General features: G+C 41.8%; 2 protein-coding genes across 11 annotated transcripts in view; one reads left to right on the top strand and one right to left on the bottom strand.

Annotated features, from left to right (window-relative positions):
* Positions 1–17746, bottom strand: part of RNF170 (ring finger protein 170) — a 30141-nt gene extending 12395 nt beyond the window's left edge. Inside the window, exons 1-5 of one of the 7 annotated variants that reach the window (XM_059909496.1) lie at positions 17668–17746; positions 13153–13282; positions 10914–11057; positions 2481–2559; positions 763–871 (exon numbers count right to left, since the gene is read on the bottom strand). In XM_059909496.1, coding sequence (XP_059765479.1) covers positions 763–871; positions 2481–2559; positions 10914–11050 — 325 coding nt within the window. In that variant the 5' untranslated portion in view covers positions 11051–11057; positions 13153–13282; positions 17668–17746. Of the gene's footprint in view, positions 1–762; positions 872–2480; positions 2560–10913; positions 11058–13152; positions 13283–17117; positions 17280–17667 lie in introns of those variants that run through there. The other 6 variants (XM_059909498.1, XM_059909497.1, XM_059909501.1 and 3 more) reach the window with 6 other exon arrangements.
* HOOK3 (hook microtubule tethering protein 3) overlaps positions 17459–19105 on the top strand; it is a 119087-nt gene continuing 117440 nt past the window's right edge. The window contains exon 1 of one of the 4 annotated variants that reach the window (XM_059909491.1): positions 17459–17671. In XM_059909491.1, coding sequence (XP_059765474.1) covers positions 17615–17671 — 57 coding nt within the window. In that variant the 5' untranslated portion in view covers positions 17459–17614. The remainder of the gene's footprint in view (positions 17672–19105) is intronic. The other 3 variants (XM_059909492.1, XM_059909495.1, XM_059909494.1) reach the window with 3 other exon arrangements.

The raw sequence follows: 19105 nt of genomic DNA, 5'->3' as shown, positions 1-19105 counted from the left end.
AAACCTAGCTCTGTCCGTCTGCACCTGGGCTGCCCTTTGTAGAATTTCTTAGCATTGCTGAGCCTCAGGGTCCCTCAAATGTGAGCTGGGATGAGATGGAGTATGTTGGGTCCAGCACACAGCAGGCCCATAATAACCGACTCCTGCCAATCTCACGTGACCACAGCCAGCAATGGCTATGCGGTATGTCCCATCACTCTCTGTGACTCTTCCTGGAAGGTCAGGAGACGCCCAGGGGTGGACAGCACCCCTTCCTGACACTAAGTTAGTGCGACATCAACGTCCCTTGTCGTCCCTCTACGTGTTCTAGGGTTCCCAAGCCTCTGGAAGTCCTGGAGGAAGAGAGGTAAGAACTTCTGCACCGACTCAGAGTGAAAAAAAGGTGGCAGAGCAAAGGAAGGTCTTGGGCAAGGTCCTTGGGAGAAGAACCTTCCTGCCTTGGGAAGGAGGAGTAATAAATGAAACCACCAAAAAGCGATGAAAATGAGGAATTCAGTGACTCCCTCATGGTACAGATATCCTTGACTCACTATTCAAAGAAACACATTTCTGTTTATTGGGGGGTTGAATAGTCTTTTTAATCTTTGAACCTACGGACACTAAATAAAAATGGCTGACAACAAGAGCAGGATCTCAGAAGCAATCTGCCCCACTCACAAAATACAAAACGTGACAGAGAGAAAATCAGGAATGCAGCTCGTGCACACACACGGGTCTTGGTCTAAATAGTCACTTTTACCAAGAACAGCATTGTTTGCTTACCACAAAAGAGATGTCCACAGTTTGTTTCAACAGGGAGGGAAGCTTGATGTAAACAGATCGGACAGTACATGTCAGTGTAGAACTGCTGTCGGGCAGCAGCAGGTGCATCCTGGTGAGAAAACACGTGCGTATTGAGACACGACACACACAGGCTTTTCAAAATTCATCTTCATGCTAAAGTATACTTAACAATACAGTCAGGACTGTGTAATCCTCAAATTTTAGATGTGCACTAGTTAAGGTCTTACAAGTTTGATAAACTTATGAGGCTCTGGTGTTGTTCTGCCTAAACTGCATGGTCTCTACCTTCCTTCCTGAACACAGTCTAAAGATAAAGATAAAAAGCCGATTAACTCAGGAGTTACTCTATTAGAAAGAGTAAGTTATTCCAGGTAACACAGGCTGAGCTAATGCATTCATTAGCTGAACAACAAGAAATGTCAAACTACTCCGCAGGTGTTAGCTTTCTTCTATTTTTAACATCTGTTTCATTCATACATTCCTGATAGTCGTTACATGTTTGAAGATTAAATGAGATAGTGTATGAAATCACTTTGTAAATTATAAAACACCAGGCCAGCATGAATTATTGATAACAAGAGCCCCGGAACACAGTACCACTAATATGCTTAAACTATTTTTGCATCAGTGAATTTAAGTTCTATGAAGCAAGAATTCTTGTCTGTTTAGTTCACAAATGAATTCTCAATGCCCAAAACAATGTCTGGCATATGGTAGATGTTCAATAAATATGTGGTGAATGGATAAATCATAAAAATCCTCTTTGGAATTAATATTTGACTGGTGGGTAGACAGTCAATTTTTAATTTTTTTTTTGATATTAGGTATCTCAGCATGAAGGTATACAATATCCTACTTAATCCAGCTTTCATAAAATATATTACATTTCTGGTTCTTAGGGAATCCATATGGTTAAAAGCAAAGAAGAGGCAGAGGAGAAAAGTTTTCTTCTTTGCCCAACTAGTTTTAACAACTTTGATCACTGAAGAAAAAGAAAAGGAAAAAAAGCCATCCCTTATAGTCATTTCTTTGACGGTCTTAGGGGAATATATTTTATTTATTTATTTTTTAAAATTTATTTATTTTATTTATTTATTTTTGGCTGCATTGGGTCTTCGTTGCTGTGCGTGGGCTTTCTCTAGTTGTGGCGAGCAGGGGCTACTCTTCGTTGCGGTGCATGGGCTTCTCATTGCGGTGGCTTCTCTTGATGCGGAGTACGGGCTCTAGGCGCGTGGGCTTCAGTAGTTGTGGCACACGGGCTTAGTTGCTCCGCGGCATGTGGGATCCTCCTGGACCAGGGCTCAAACCCGTGTCCCCTGCATTGGCAGGCGGATTCCTAACCACTGCGCCACCAGGGAAGCCCGGGAATATATTTTAGAAAGAGTAGTTTTTCCACTACATTTCATTAAAGCCAATTAGACAGTAATTATTTCCTCACAAGTAAATAATAGGAACACTGTTGTCTTTTAAAGCAAGTTAAAACTAAATTCATGAAAATATCTTAATTAGATTAAGACTAGTGATTTGCTTAATCTGAAAACGTACAATCAATAGAATAATAAAAGGTAACTCCAAGCAGGAAAGAAGCACACGCTTCCAAAAAGGAATTTATTGATGTATCATCACAATTTCTTATGCAAGGGGAGTGATAACATCTACTCCTCATACAAATGCACAGATTTATGTCACAACAGTACCTGTTCTGTTTGAAGTTGTTCCCGAAGCACCCGTACTAGCTCTTGGTTTTCTGGGTGAATGTTTTGATGTGCATTTCTGCTGAATAAAATATAATACGGTTTTAATATAAAATATTGTTAGATGAATCCATTTTCCTTATGGGTCTAATTTTTGACCTAGACTACTGGCAACATAAGAAATGTAAATGATGGCCTACAACTGTACTCCAACTGTAGGACTGAACATTCCAGGCTATTCTGAGATCACGGATTATCGGCTCATTTCAGGTTTAACTGGCAAATGATGAAATCCAGAGGCCTAGTACCTTGGGGACTGAATGTAATTTCAGACTTACATATAATATAACACGTTTATTTCTCTTGTAAGGTTTCTTGTATTATTATGTATTTGAACACTTTTCCATATCTAATTAGGTATTTCTCCCAACTTTTCACCTATGAGGGGAGAGGGACAGAGAAAAACAAAACCTAAAATGTATAATGTAGAAAAGCCCAAACCTATGATACCACTAATATCTTAACATTAACAATTAAAATGAAGAATCAAAGGCAGGAAGTTAGAGGTCCATATAAAAGGATAGGATGAGTGAAGTGAGGACTGAAAACCAGAAGCAGTGGTTAGGTTGGTAGGGTCAGGGGTGAAGATTTACATCGGAATCAGTTTAGTTTCATTTGGCTATAGAAGTTTTTTCTAAACCTAAATCTCTTTAACAGCAATATCTTAAGTCTACTCAGTGTCGGTGTTAATCTATAGAAGAGCCTTTATTCTCTAGCTGAACCAATATAGCACAGCAATAAGAATTCTAAATCAATATTCTAATGGGATAAGGAAAATTAAAGAAATCCATCCCAGGGTTATTTAATTTTTAGTAAAAAATTTAAACTTTAGAAAAGAAAGCTGAAAAAATATAACCATTAGTTCGGAGATGACACAAAAACAATTTAAAGTCAAATATCTAATCAGAAGCTCAACATAAATGTAATGAAACTACTTGAATTCTGTTTAAACACCTTAAATTTTGGTGGATTATTTATTTTAAAACGTTACGTTCTTATGATTGAATAAATGAATCAGTGAAAGAAAGCTACTCTATGGGAAAAACAATCTATCAAGGAACAGCCCAGGAACCAGCCCATTTACACACCAGCAAACACCCAGCTAACTGGAAATTCTCAGCTCTTTGACAATGAAAAACCATTCCCTTTTCATTGGAAAAAAACAGTCACGGTTTTCAGAGGATCGATGTAAACCATGTGACTGAAAGGTCTTTCTTTTGGTCTCTTTCCATAAAAGAGAAGATATAAAATTCTTAAATCTGATAGTAGAATATTAGAAAAGTCAAAATATAGCCAAAGAACAAGAACAAACAGCCCAAGATGCTAAACATGGCCTGTAGCTCAGGTAGCTAATTGTGACTGGCAACTTTGAGCACAGAACCAAAAATCTAGAAATCTAATCAAGATAGATTGAAAGCTAGATTAGAAGATCAGGAACATACTGTTATAGAGAAAAACCTCAGGCCTCAAATGGCATCACCTGTGCTAAAGCCTATGACACCAAACCTAGACTTCACACCTGGCCCAACTGCAGCTCCCACCTTCCCCAGGAATGGGATCTGAATTGGTCAATCTGGGGTTTCCTGGTCAGTACCAAGGAGGTAGTCTGCATGATAAGACCCCTGCCATTTCCTTCCCCCAGAAGAAGAAGTCTTGGCCTGAAATAATCCTAACTTTTCTTTTGCTAATAACTTCCTTGCCCCACCCTCCTTCTGCCTATAAAAACCTTCCATTTCATACAACTCCCGCAAGTATCTCTCTACTTGCTGGATGGGATGCTGCCTGATTCATGAATAGTTTAGTAAAGCCAATTAGATCTTCAAATTTACTTGGTTTACTTTTTGTTCTTTAACAATATGATCACCTTAGCTATGAGAAAATGATGGTATTTGACACTAAGCAGGTCTAAAGTGAGATGCCAAGGAAAACAGTGGCTCTGCTATGAAACAGAAGTACATGTGTTGTTAGTGTATTTATCAACGATTTATGGTCCTTCTAAGTTCTCTGAAAAGAGAAACCAAAACTGTCAAACCAGTTGAGTTATATGTAGCCCTGGAAAAGAGCCAGGAACCTCTGATATGAGGAAAGCAATGATACCCAAAGCGTGGGTCAAGAAAGGAAGTCTGAATCAAAGTTTACAAATATGCAAGCATGTGGTTCATAGGTTAACCTGCCTACCAGACCCTTCTGACTGGCTTCTGGTATGTCAACACATGGCAGCTATTATTAATGGCTTAAGAAGGAAGACCAAATAGAAAAGATTTAAAAAGAAATTAATTATAACTACAAAACATTGCTGAAAGATATTAAAGAAGACACAAATAAATGGAAAGACATCCCATGTTGATAGACTGGAAGACAACATTGTTAAGATGTCAATACTATCCAAAGTGATCTATCTTCAGATTCAGTGCAAACCATATCAAAATCCCAACAGCATTCTTTGCAGAAATAGAAAAACCCATCCTAAAATTTATATGGTATCTCAAGGGACTCCAAGTAGCCAAAATAATCTTGAAAGAGAAGAACAAAGTTGTAAGACACTTCCTGATTTCAAAACTTGCCACAAAGCTATAGTAAAAACAATGTGGTACTGGTAATAAGGACAAACGTATAAACCAATGGAATAGACCACAGAGACCAGAAATAAACTTTCACATATATGGTTGATTGGTTTTTGACAAGGATGCCAAGACCCTTCCGTGGAGTAAGGACAGTCTTTTCAACAAATGGTGTGGGAAAAACTGGATATCCTTATGCAAATATAATGAAGTTGGACCCTTACCTCATACCATATACAAAAATTAAAATGGATCGAAGGCCTAAACTTAAGAGCTACAACTATAAAAATCTTAGAAAAAAACATAGGGGGAAATCTCTGTGACCTTGGATTTGGCAATGATTTCTTAACCATGACACAAAAACACAGGCAACAAATGAAAAAATAGATAAGTTGGACTTCATCAAAATTAAAAAATTCTGTGCATCAAAGGACACTATCAAGAGTATAAAAAGACAACCAACAGAATGAAATATTTATAAATCATATATTTGATAGGTGATTAAGACAGAATATAGAAATAACTCATAACTCAAACACAAAAAAGCAAACAACCTAATTCGAATATGCACTAAGGACTTGAATAGACATTTCTCTAAAGAAGTCATACAGATGGCCAATAAGCACATGAAATGATGTTCAACATCATTAGTCATCAGTGAAATGCAAATCAAAACCACAGTGAGATACCCCTTCACACCCACTAGGATGACTATCAAAAAAACACAAAGTAGCAACTGTTGGCCAGGATGTAGAGAAATTAGAACCATTGTGCATTGCTGGTGGGAATGTAAAATGGGGCAGCTGCTGTGAAAAACAGACTGAAGGTTCCTCAAAAAGTTACACACAGAACTACCACATGATCATGCAATTCCAGTTGAAAGCAAGGACTCAAACAGATTCTTGTACCCCAACGTTCACAGAGCACCATTCAAAACAGCCAAAAGGTGGGAACAACCTAAATATCCATCAACAGATGAATAAACAAAATGTGGTATATACATGCAATGGAATATTATTCAGCCATAAAAAGGAATGAAATTCTGGTAGATGATACAGCATGGATGAACCTTGCATGCATTACGCTAAATGAAATAAGTCAGACACAAATGGACAAACACTAATTCCACCTTATGAGGTACCTAGAATAGCCTAATTTCTCGAGGCAGAAGGTGGCATAAAGGTTACCAGGAGCAGGGGGAGGAGAAATAGGGAGTTATTATTTAACTGGTAGAGTTTCTGTTTCGGATGATGAGAAAGTTCTGGAAATAAACAGTGGTGATGGTTACACAACATTGTGAATGTACTTAATGCCAATGAATTGTACACATAAAGTGATAACTTTTATGTTATGGATATGTTACCACAATACAAACAAAGGATGAATTATAATGACTACAAACATCAAAGAAGTTACAGAAAAGAGACAAAAGCTTCCTTTGTTTGAATCTTCTAGTATGCATGCTACCCCTCCCCTAACTCATTAATTGAATACTTCAGCTAAAGTAGCAAGATGACAACTGCCAATTGAATTTGAATCTGAACAGCTGGACAGCAACTTAAACTGACCTCCCACCCAATCATACGACAGATTCAAGACAACATCCACGTAATGGGGAGCACCTTATATTATTTGAAAAGTTATATCTTAGGTTAAGCCAAAATCTCATCATTTATCTCCACCTATTGGCCCTTTATGAGATAATAGAAAATATATATTAATATATATTGGTCTCTGCCCCCGGCTCCTGGCACAGAGCTCCAGAAACACTTGCAAATTCCTAAGTGATAAGAGCACTAGGAGTACCTTTTATTCTAATATTTGGTCTTTGACCTGGCCCCTCACACAGGGTTCCTGCAGCCCTTGTAAATTCCTGGGTGACAGGAGTGTCTTTTGCTCTAATGAGGCGATGCTGGGTGGGCTCCTGGATGAGGGCTGCTCACCGGAGGGACAAAGTCCTGATTAGAAGCTTGGAACGTTCAGCATCCTCCACCCCTGCCCCCATTCTCCAGAGAGAGGAGGGGCCAGAAACAGTTAACAACTGATCACGCCTACGTGAGGGAGCCTCCATGAGATCCCAGTAGTGCGGTCCCGACAGCTTCAGGTGGGTGAACACGTCCACACCAGGAAGGTGACGCACCCCAACTCCACAGGGACAGAGGCTCCTGCGCTCAGGACCCCTCGGACCTCACCCTACGCATCTCTTCATCTGGCTGTGCATCTGTATCCTTTATCACACCCTTTAATAAACTGGTAAACCTAACTGCTTCCCTGAGTTCTGTGACCTGCTCTAGCAAATTAATCAAACCTGAGGAGGGGGTCACGAGAACCTCCGATTTGTTGTGGATAACCTGGGGACAGAAATCATACAGAAGCTGGGGGTGACTTGGGGACCTACTACTTGCCATTGGCATATGAAGTGTGGTGGGGAGCAGGCTTGTGGGACTGAGCCCTTAACCTGTGGAGCTGACACCATCCCCAGGCAGACAGTATCGGAATTGAGTTAAATTGTGGGACACCAAGCTGGTGTCATGGAGAATTGCCTGGAGGGGAAAAGCCCACACACACTTGGTGACCAGAAGTGAAGAGTTCTGTGTAAATATAAAGGAGACACAGGAGAGAAATGGTAGGGAAGAAATGGGTCCTTCACTACATAAGAAGGAAAAATCTGTAGGTTTTTTCCTTTATACCCTAGTTCTCCCCATGAAGCTACACAGAATTAACCTAATTCTTCTTCAACAAAACAAGCTCTCATCGTATTTAAAGCTTTTGCATCCTACAGTCTTTTCCCCTAAGCTAGATATCCCCAGTTCTTTCAGGCATTTCTTATATGATTTGTTTCTATAGCTTTACGCATTTTGATAACCTCCCCTGAATGTTTTCCAATTTAAAATTCTTGACCCAAACTGAATATAATCTATATGTGACCTTTGTCTGATTATTCTGATTAATACACCTTAATGCTGTTAAGTTTTTGGCATCTACAACATACAATTCCCTTATTAATAGAAACTTTTATTTTGGGCTTCACATCACTACAGTCTGTGAGGAAAAATATTTTATTTACAAGTAATAATTATCCATAGTAGAGAAATTAGAAAAACAAATAAAGGAAAAGAAAAATATTTCTAAATAAAATTAATTTTATAAAAATACTTTTTTTAAACAAAATGGGCTACTTGACCTATGGTTTTGTCATGTGCCTTTCACTTAATTCTCACTCAACAATTTATCATGGATACTTTCAAATGACAATAAATTCATATCTGCATCCCATTCTCAGTAGGTAAAGAGCAGATTTATTTTTTGGTATTTGCCTAGTCATGACCCATTTTTAAAACAGCTTTATTGAGGTGTAATTAATCACCACCGTCAATTTTAGAACATTTTCATCACCTCAAAAAGAACCCTGTACCCTTTAGTTATTGCCCCCATACCCCCATCTCCAACTCCAGTCCTACACAACCACTAATCTACTTTCTATCTCCATGGATTTTCCGACTGTGGACATAAGAACAGACTCAAATATATGGCCTTTTGTGTCTGGCTTATTTCACTTAGCACAATGTTTTCAAGTTTCCTCCACAAGGTAGCATGTGTGCATCAGTATATCATTCCTTTTTAAAGCTGAATAATATTCCATTGCATGGATATACCACCTTTTGTTTACCCATTCATCTATTGATGGATCCATTCATCTGTTTCCACCTTTTGGCTATTAGGAATAATCCTGCTGTAAACATTCCTGTACAAGTTCTTATGTGGAGATATGCTTTCATTTCTCATGGGTATATATACTTAGGAATAAAATTGCTAGGATATATGGTAACACTATGTTTACTCATTTGAGGAACTGATAGTTTTCCAAAGTGGCTGCACCATTTTAACTCCCCTATCAGTAGTGTATGAGGGTTCCAATTTCTCCATATCCTCAACAATTGTTATTATTTGACTTTTTGGACCTAGCCATCCCAGTGGGTATGAAGCTGTATCTCACTGTGGTTTTGATTTGCATTTCCCTGAATGACTAAGAATGTCAGGCATCTATTCACATACTTACGGGCCATTTGTATATCTCTGGAGGAATGTCTATTCTGGTCCTTTGCCCATTTATTAATTGGGTTACTCATCTTTTTATTATTGAGTTTTGAGTTCTCTACATATTCAGATATAAGGGCCTGATCAGATATATGACTTGAAATGTTTTCTCCCATTCAGTGAAATGACTGTTCACTGTCTTGATGAAGTTCTTTGAAGCAAAAAAAGTTGTTACTTTTGATGAATTCCAATTTATCTATTCTTTCTTTTGTTGATCATGCTTTTGGCATCATATCTAAGAATCTTCATGATTTACTCCTATGTTTTCTTATAAGAGTTTTATAATTTTGCTCTTACATTTAAATCTTTGATCCATTTTGAGTTAATTTTTGCATATGATGTGGTATGGGTCCAACTTTATTCTTTTGCATGTGGCTATCCAGTTGTCCCAACATCACTTGTTGAAATCTTTCCCCACTGTAAGGTCTTGGCACCATTGTCAAAAACCAGCTGACCATAGATGTATGGGATGACCCTTTTTTTTTTTTTTTTGATTGTCCCACAACTTTTATTTATTTATTTATTTTTTGGGATGACCCATTTTTAAATCTTGATTCTGTGGTACCAGTACATTAGCTATCCATCCCAACTGACAATTTAATAAAAATGCTTCTTTTGTCTTCTTCATCCCAGTTGCTAACAGAAATGAGAAGAACAGGCTCAGAAGCAGAGCCCTGCAACAATTCAGTGTCCTTCTTTTTTGGCTTACACTAAAACATTAGTCAGCACTCCTGGGAATGATCTGTCAACCAGTTATAAACTCACTTAAACCTGCTATCATCTGGTCATCATTTCCCCACTATGTCCACAAGGGCATCACCAGGTACCGTGTAAAATACTCTACTGAAATCAAGATAATGTCACCCTAATAAGAAACTAACCATGCAAAGGTAAAAGAGAATGCTCATATTCTATTTAATAATCCTTTCTATAATTTTTATAAGAAACTAATAGATCTGTAGTTTTGGGAATTACTGTAATCTCTTTTCTACTTTATACTTTTTTCATTTCTGTTTTCAACGATATATACAAAATTTTATTTATCTCCATGTGTTAATACTTAAATTTCTAGTTTATTACCCTGTCTGTTTATTGGTACATAGACATCTAAGACCTTTAAATAGTATTCCTGATACTATAACAGTAATTTTTAAAAAATATTTTAACTCATTTAATCCTCTCAACAACGCTATGTTCTAAGTGTTTCACATTTATTAATTCACTTAATCCTATATAACAGCAATTTTAATTCTAATCTTAATCCCTCCATACTGTCCAAGATTTTTTTGTCCCAGTTTTTTTCACTTAAACACTGAAAATATATTTGCACCTATTATATCACCTACAAGTTGATGAATTCAATAATGAAAATTACATTTTAAAACTGTGATACTCCAACAGAAAATATTAACATTTTATTCAAAATATGGATGATAAATCTAAATTTTTTTCTGACTAGACAGTTGATGACGAGAAAAATACACAGTAGCATTTAGAGCCTAGTGGAAAATAAAATACCTTAGTAAATATATACAATCACTGAACTCTATTACTTGCTTTTTTTTTTTTTTTTTGGTTAGTTTCTGCTTTTTAACAAAGTGAATCAGCTTTATTACTTGCTTTTAATATTAAGTATTAAACATTACTAGAAGCAGTCAGAAAGTCAGTGGCCCTTGGAAATACGTATTATTTAAATTCTTTTGTCCTTTAGTCTCACCTGAAAAGTGCATATACCAGAGTAGCAATCAAAGCGAAACTGACCACAACTGCCACAAGTACTTGGTCACTTACTCCTTCTATGACTGAATCATCATCCAGTTTCAAACTGTGAACTTCACCTTGATATTTGGCCATTCCAGGTCTAAAAGAAAAAGAGATAAGATGAAAATTATAAACGACACAGTGAAAATGAAATATATTAATAAAAATGATATAAATGTAGCTGACTTCTGATATATGTACTTTTTTGTAGCACCCACTTGAGGTAGGTTGCATTAAGTACATCTCCAGTGGGGAATGCCCCATTAATGAGTTCTTTAAAATCATTAAAGAAAAAAAGACATTTCTCATGCCCAATTGCTCTTTTCTTATTCCTGAATACCAAATAAATTCTCCACATAGATCACATCCCTCTTCTCCCTCATGGCACTGAGTGTGCGTCATGGAATGTACCATGTACGGATACGGAAGGAAATATATTGTCTTCTTCTGTAAATATTCCTGTATTACCTGGCACAGTGCCCTGTACACAGAAGGACCTAATAAATATATGTTTAAATAGGAGTGACTTACTTTACTTATGGTGTTAGTAATTTGAAAAGTAATAGACATGGAGGCTATAGAACATTTATAGCTATACTGAGACTACTTGAATTAATGAAAATTCTGTTGCTTGGAAAACGATTAGCCTCACTTGGGACTAAGCTCAGCTTATGGTTCAGAATTCTGGGAACTGCCTGGAATATGGAATCACTCTGAGGCTGCATTTCCTTATGAAGAGAAAAGGGAGGATATGAAACTCTCCCTCCCATACACTAAACTAGAGGAAAACGGTAATACCCAATTTCTATAGGTATGAGGGGAGATGGCCCAACCACATCAGAGTCCAAATATCACAGGTTATTCCTACTTTTTTCAGATGGCAAACACTAAAGTTACTTAAAATCTTAAAAGATACCTAAAGGGAAATAAAGGCAATAAAATTCAATTAAATATACATGACTAATCATAATTAACCTGTATTTATGTAATGTCCTGCACTGAAAACAGTTTTATTCAATATCATCATTAATCAGGTGAGTTTCTGTTAAAAGGAAACTTTGAGTGTGAATGTCTAACACCTTTGAAAAGAACCTGAACTGGCTGCTAATAAGAAAATTACCTCTCATGGAAGGAACTTAAGCAAACAAACAGATCAAAGGTGGCTTTCATCAGCTTTACACATGGTAATGGCCTGATGTATCAGGAACTTTCTAATGACAGGTTTCAAGTATCCTTCGTGAAAGCACACACCAGGAACTCAGAGGAGCTCTAACCTCAGTATTTTATTCAAAAGAAGAGTCAAATGAACTACCAAATGAAACTGAAGAAAAAAGCCTCAAGTAATCTTGGGGTGGGCCATGTAGTCAATCTAGATTTTTATGTTGTCAGGTTTCCTCTTTTTAAATTGAAGATGCTGTGGCTGTCAGAAGTCGTGTCAGTGAGAACCACTTGCATCTGCTCAGAGATAAGCAAAATGTTACCCTGTGTGGAGAGTCCCAGCCTCCAATTACTGAATCAAGTTGGAAGGATTTTCTCCTATGCTGTACATTTAGGGAGTTCGCTACTTTGTACTATTTCTTTTTTTAATGGGTTACATTTGTTTCCATGTCCTTTTAGGGAGTTCACTACTTTGTACTATTTCTTTTTTTAATGGGTTACATTTGTTTCTATGTCCTTCCAAGTGTAATCAGTGATCAAGTGACTAAATTCTACTCTATACATTTTATATATATATATATATTCTTATATCACTGAATCACTTTGCTGTACACCTGAAACACAATATTGTAAATCAACTATAGTTCAATAAAAAAATAAAATAATCAAAATTATATATATATATATATATATATTCTACTGTATAAAGACGTACTTCTACCAATTACACCCTTCAGATGCTGCTTCATTCACATTTCCAAGAGCTCAGAGATCCAGGATAGTTTAAGTATTGCAGGACCATGTAATGTTATTTGCATCATTTTATAGCAAAAGTTCCCAATGTTGTTGAAATGAAGAGTTACTTTTTATTGCCACAGATTCTAGTGTCACTGAAGGAGGTGCTTGGGCTGAGAGAGGGTAGGAAGGGAGGAGACTGCTGGTAAGTCTCAGAGAGGAACAGAAAGGTCAGCTGCACTTCCCTACCACGTGGAAGTCCCAGCCCTCACATGGATAAATACTAATGATGTCTGACCAACCTGTCGGGGCTTCAGTAGTTAACTTCCGCCAGTAGTTTTTCTTATCACAGGAGTCCAAAAAGGAACTGTAGGCGCTGCTGGCTCAAAAATGAGGTATTATACCACCACCTCAGTTTGGAAAGAAGCCAATCTAAGATTACAGGGGATAAACAATAAAAAGAAATAAAGTTTTCTACTTGAGGAGTTGACCTTATACCCCAATCTTGAAAATGAATTCCAATGTCAACCTGAACTTCAGTCCTCCAACCTCTGCTCACCTGGAACAAATCAGTGCTGCTGATTTGGACCAAGGGCACAGGCTCTCAGCGTGAGCCCAAGCCCCGCTGCATGGCACGCAGGCCCCGGAGTTTAGCTCCAATTCTGCTACCACAACTGGGACCCCGCTTAATCTCTTAGGACCCCTCATTTTCTGCAAAATGTGAAAGCTGGATTTGAAGATTTCTTAAGTTCCTTCCACCACTACATTTCTCTGATTCAGAGCTTTCTGGAATTGAAAAAAAATAAAGGCAGGAAAGCTAAATAACCAAAGGTTAAAATGGTTACAAGTGGGGAGCAGGCCTGGGAGAGCCGGATCCTCACCTTTCCCAGGATACAGTTCTATAGTCTGAATTCTTTTCAAGAACGTATTACGTTAGCAATAAAAACAGAAGCCAGTGCCTGCTTCCTCCCTTCAGAGATGAAAATTAGGCTTCAGTGCTCAAAGATTTAAGACGTCTCTCCCCAGTCCCATTCTCACGGAGCACCCTAGACCCTCCCAGTTTCCGGACGGTGCCCTCTGAAGACCTCAGCGACCGGCAGTGGGAGGCGCCCGCGCTGGCTACCTCTCACCCCGCGGGGCAGCGCGCAGGGGATTTTACATGTTGCAGGGGCCTTGCGCTAAATGCTGCTCGCTTGAAACCCCAAAGCCAGGTTATTTAATTTATAAAACATGGCATCTGGGCTTCCCTGGTGGTGCAGTGGTTGAGAATCTGCCTGCCAATGCAGGGGACACGGGTTCGAGCCCTGGTCTGGGAAGATCCCACATGCTGCAGAGCAACTAGGCCCGTGAGCCACAACTACTGAGCCTGCGCCCCGCAACAAGAGAGGCCGCGACAGTGAGAAGCCCGCGCACCGCGATGAAGAGTGGCCCCTGCTCGCCGCAACTAGAGAAAGCCCTCGCGCAGAAACGAAGACCCAACACAGCCAAAAATAAATAATAAATAAATTTAAAAAACCCAAAAACATGGCATCTAATCTATTTCATAGGGTCCTATCAAATGAAAACAAGTTACTAGTACTCTGTTGTTAACTATTTGAGATTTACAGAAACAAAACACCATAGATCTTGGAAACGGTGTTGATAATTGATAGAAAAATTGATAATTGAGAGAAGCGGGAGTGATTTCCAGCACTGGCTTTGTTATTGCTTAGCTGGCTAAGTCTTACTGAGTAGCTTAATATATTGAAGAAGCATAAGCTTTGCAGTCAGACAACTGTGCACTTGTGCAAAATCTGGGTCTCAGCTTCCTCATGTGTAAAATATATAAAATTAACTTGAACTATATCGAGCAACCACTTTTTTGGCAAAAAAAAACCCAAAACCACCCTAGTTTTGTGGAGTTCATGAGATAACAAAGGTAGAGCACTTACATATTGCTTGGTACATCATACAGGCTCTCAATTAACGGAAGCTATAATATTTTGATTACTATTATTAACAACCCTCAAGGAATCTGCAGAACCATGATAAGACGTGGCCATGCCTTCCTTACAGCTACAGTAAGTAGCATCTCAAGCTCGCGTTGACCTAAGCTCTAAGTATGTATTCCCTGGGAAACTGGATAAACTTGGCACACTGTGGCGAAGGACACTCCCCTGTTTACTTGAATCTGATAAACAGCTGTAGATGAGAATTATGCTCCAACTAACTGGAGTAAGGAGACAGCTAAGACAAGTGCCACTCACCTCTCTTTGGTCTTTTCCAAAGCTTTCAGGAAAAACGAAACAAAACAACACAGACAAATAAGGGAAATATAGGAAATTCCGTAACTTCAAAGGAGAAACTCCATGTCTTTTTACCCAAACTCATGTAAAAACATGATGGCCACATGGCTTCTGCAGACAATTACTCACATTCAAGAAGTTTTTAATATAATTTCCTTCATGGAGGGTAACTGGAGCTACAGAATGAAATCTCAAAAACACTGCACATCATGCACAAATGCATTGTGGGTGAGCCATCAAACCTGAGAAGGGAGGCTGAGGTCAACTGTGTCAAAGCCCTAAAAACCAGAGCAGCTGGCGCGAAGGTGCTCACCCATTACAGGCCTTCCAACAAGGCTCCACATCCAAAGACAGGTTACACGGGCGTCAGACTGACTTGATGACTTTACATGCCTAACAAGGGTAATGGTCACTTAAAGTGCCAGGGATCCTTACAGTGATAACCTAGCTTGGAATGTAGAAACTCTGGCTTGACAAAGGTCCAGAGGCACCGACAGAGAAAACAAAGGCAGGTGAGGTACATTTTATCACTTCTAAAGGTTTCTCTGCCCTTGGTGTAGGGAAGAATGTTTAAAAGACCACTGAGAAGACTTCTGGTAAGATCGTCTACATTCACACAGTGAAAAATCTGTTAACTGGGACTCTGAAAAGCATCATGAAAAACTCAATGCTGTCTTGGCAGCTCTGAAAGCTCAATGACACAACCTAGTCTTTTTTTTTTTTTTTTTTAATTATTTTATTTATTTATTTATTTATGGCTGTGTTGGGTCTTCGTTTCTGTGCGAGGGCTTTCTCTAGTGCGGCAAGTGGGGACCACTCTTCATCGCGGTGCGCGGGCCTCTCACTATCGCGGCCTCTCTTGTTGCGGAGCACAGGCTCCAGACGCGCAGGCTCAGTAATTGTGGCTCACGGGCCCAGTTGCTCCGTGGCATGTGGGATCTTCCCAGACCAGGGCTCGAACCCGTGTCCCCTGCATTGGCAGGCAGATTCTCAACCACTGTGCCACCAGGGAAGCCCCACAACCTAGTCTTAATGGGGAAAGGGGGTTCCAGGAACTGCAAACCACAGAAAGGTGTGTCCTGGGAAGTTAACTTTGTTGCACCCCACATAAAAGTGTGGCATCATCTGGTAAAGTGATGCACAACCTATAACTCAACAATCCCAGGACTCCAAGGCATATAGCTAAAGAAACTTACAAGTTGGCACTAGTCTCTAGGGATATGAATCTTACAGCATTGTTCTTAGTTAGCCCCAAACTGGAACAGCAAAATGCCCATCAACAGTAGCATGGATATACTGTTATATTCATACAGTGGAATACTAGACAGCACTGAAAATTACCTATGGATCTACACAAACTTACTGTGAATGCAAAGCTATAAAATAACACAATGATTCCACTGATAGAAGCTCAACAACAGCCAACGAAAAACTGTTGTTTAGGCATGCATACGTAGGTGGTAAAGAGATAAGGAAAAGCAAGAAAGTGAACATCATAAAAGTCTGTCTAGGGAGGGAACGATGCTCAGAAAGGAACACGAGGTGCTGGAGGAACTCCTGAGGTATGGGCAGTTCTCTTTGTTTTTACCTGCGTGTTTTATTACTAATTACTCTCTAGGCATGTCCGCTGTGTGCACTTTTCTGCACATGCTGTATCGCCTAACGATTAATCGGTAACCCTGCAGAGGTTCACCCTCGGAACGGGGGCAGCTCGAGGCCGGTCCCCCTGGCCACTGCGGAAAAAGGGACAGGCCCCAGGAACCGTCGCGGTTCCCCGGGCTGGCCGGCGCCGCACACCCTCCCCCGCCTCCCGGGGCGGCGAGGTCCGCGCGGCCCGAGCAGGAGCGGCGTGCTGCCCTCGGCGCTCCAAGCCCGCCACGTCGGCCTCACGGCGCGGGCGCCTGGGGCCGCCCGGCTCCCCGCGGAAGGCGCCCCGCCGTCCCGCCCAGGCCGGGGCCCCGCCGGCGCTCGGCCGCGCGTACCTCTGCACCGCGGAGGACACCTCGCCAGCTCCAGGTGACCGAGGGCACAGATTGTTTCCGGGGCTGCCCGCCACCCTCGCGGGCGACCACTGGCTGCCTCCTCCGGGCCGGGCGCGCGGGCACGGCGCACGCGCACTGCCGCGCTTCCGTGAGGGCGCGGCGGGGACCCGCCGGCGGGGAGCGCGCGGGGGCGACACGCAGCGGGCGGCGGGCGCGGCCGTGCGCAGTGCTGGGCGGCTGCGGCTTGGGTCGGGCCGGGTTCGCGGCGGGGCTGCGGGGCTGCGGGTCCGCGGGCGGGGCGGACGGGCGCGCGCGGTGGCGCGCGGTCCCGACGGGCCGGAGGAGGAGGGGCGCCGGTGACGCTGCGGGAGCCGCTGCCAGCGCCGGACGGAGTCGGCGGCCGGGCGGAGGACGGGCAGGCCGACCCTCGGACGCAGCCCCGGGCCGAGCCGCGGGCTTCCTGGCGAGGCCGGGCGGCCGCGAGCCCCGGCGGGAAGATGTTCAACGTGGAGTCCCTGGAGCGGGTGGAGCTGTGCGAGAGCCTCCTTACTTGGGTAGGTGGCGACGCGGTCCGAAGGCCCCCTCCCCCAGGCCGCCGTCCTGGGATCTCCCCGCGCCCCGGGCGGGCGCCGAGGGCGCCGGTGCCGTCACATCCGGGGCCCGGGGCGGGGGCCGGGACGCCGGTGCGGGCGGCGTCCACGGCGGGAGGCCCGGCCGGGTCCGAGGGAAACTCGCGGGGCCCGCGGGGCCGGGCGGAGGCCGAGGACTGGTGCGGGCGGCGCTGTCACCAGGCGGCTCCCCGCCCCGCCGCGGGTGGGGGGGGCACTCGAGACCCCGGCCCGACGCTGCCGCCTTTGTTGTCCCGCTCGCCGGGACGGCACAGCCCTGGAGGGCGAGCGGCGCGGGGCGCGGGGGGAGAGGGCTTCCCGGGAGGGCGGAGGGTAGAAGGACCCGCAGCCCGGCCTCCGCGATAGGAGAGGAGAAAGTGAGCGGCGTGGAGATGCCTAGGGAAGGTGTTCGAGGTGAAAATAAGTCCGGAAGGTGTTTGGGCATCAGAAGTGGGACTCGACATTTGGGGGGCAACGTTATGCCATTCTAATTTTAAATTATCAAATGCTTACTAAGATTCTCACATGTGCATGTAAATACGTGTTCCGTTCTAATGCCAACAATCGTGCCTTTAGCAGCCTCTTGTACAGTTGGACGTAAAACCCAAGCTTGTGTGTTTTCATAAGTGCGGTGTCAGTTCCTGGGTTGTGCCTGTGTATCTACGGGATAAATCTGGTGCTTCTTTGGGGAGCTTTCGTTTTACTCATTGCTAAAACGTTAAATACCACTTTTAGAATGCAGCACTAATCTATTTAGGGAGGTGACTACAGCATTTGTATTAATGTGCAAGGTAAGACACAGATGCCAAACAGATTCAGTTTAGCGGTGCCTTGTGCGATAAGCTTAGATCCCTGGAGTACAGACATCACTGCCCTGTGTGGGGACATTTGGGTGGAATGCTTAGAGGGCCAGTGTCCTAGGCTGGTTGTAACAAACATAATGAAAATAGTCTGAGATTTTCATAATTTGGCTTATGTCAAATCAAATCAAATTATGTTTTCTGAAACAGAAGATGTACAAGGGTAGATAGAGCTTGATCTATTCAGTAACTTTTGTATTAGGGCATTCTTGGCATTTTTCAAATCGTTTGCAATAACATGTAGTTAACATTACAGCTTACAACTATAATGGGTTCTGACTTAAGTGGGGAAATAGGTTCCCCTGCTGCATTTTAGAGAAGAGAAAAAACAGATAAGCTGCATAATGTGGCCAAAGTTTGACTAGGCAGGGGAGAGATAAAGGAAAGAATTACCACATTCTTTGATACTGTGGAAGGAATGGATTTGGCAGAGGTTGTAAACAGAAGATTGAGGATCTGAAGATGTGCATTTTTGAGTCTGTACCTCCTTCAGTGCTAGAAAAAAAAGGCAAGAGGGCAA

The sequence above is a fragment of the Balaenoptera ricei genome, chromosome 21, assembly GCF_028023285.1.
Source record: "Balaenoptera ricei isolate mBalRic1 chromosome 21, mBalRic1.hap2, whole genome shotgun sequence".
In the NCBI taxonomy this organism is placed as follows: domain Eukaryota; kingdom Metazoa; phylum Chordata; class Mammalia; order Artiodactyla; family Balaenopteridae; genus Balaenoptera; species Balaenoptera ricei.
The sequence above is the reverse complement of the archived record's forward strand: the minus strand, read 5'-3'. Positions and strand labels throughout refer to the sequence as shown.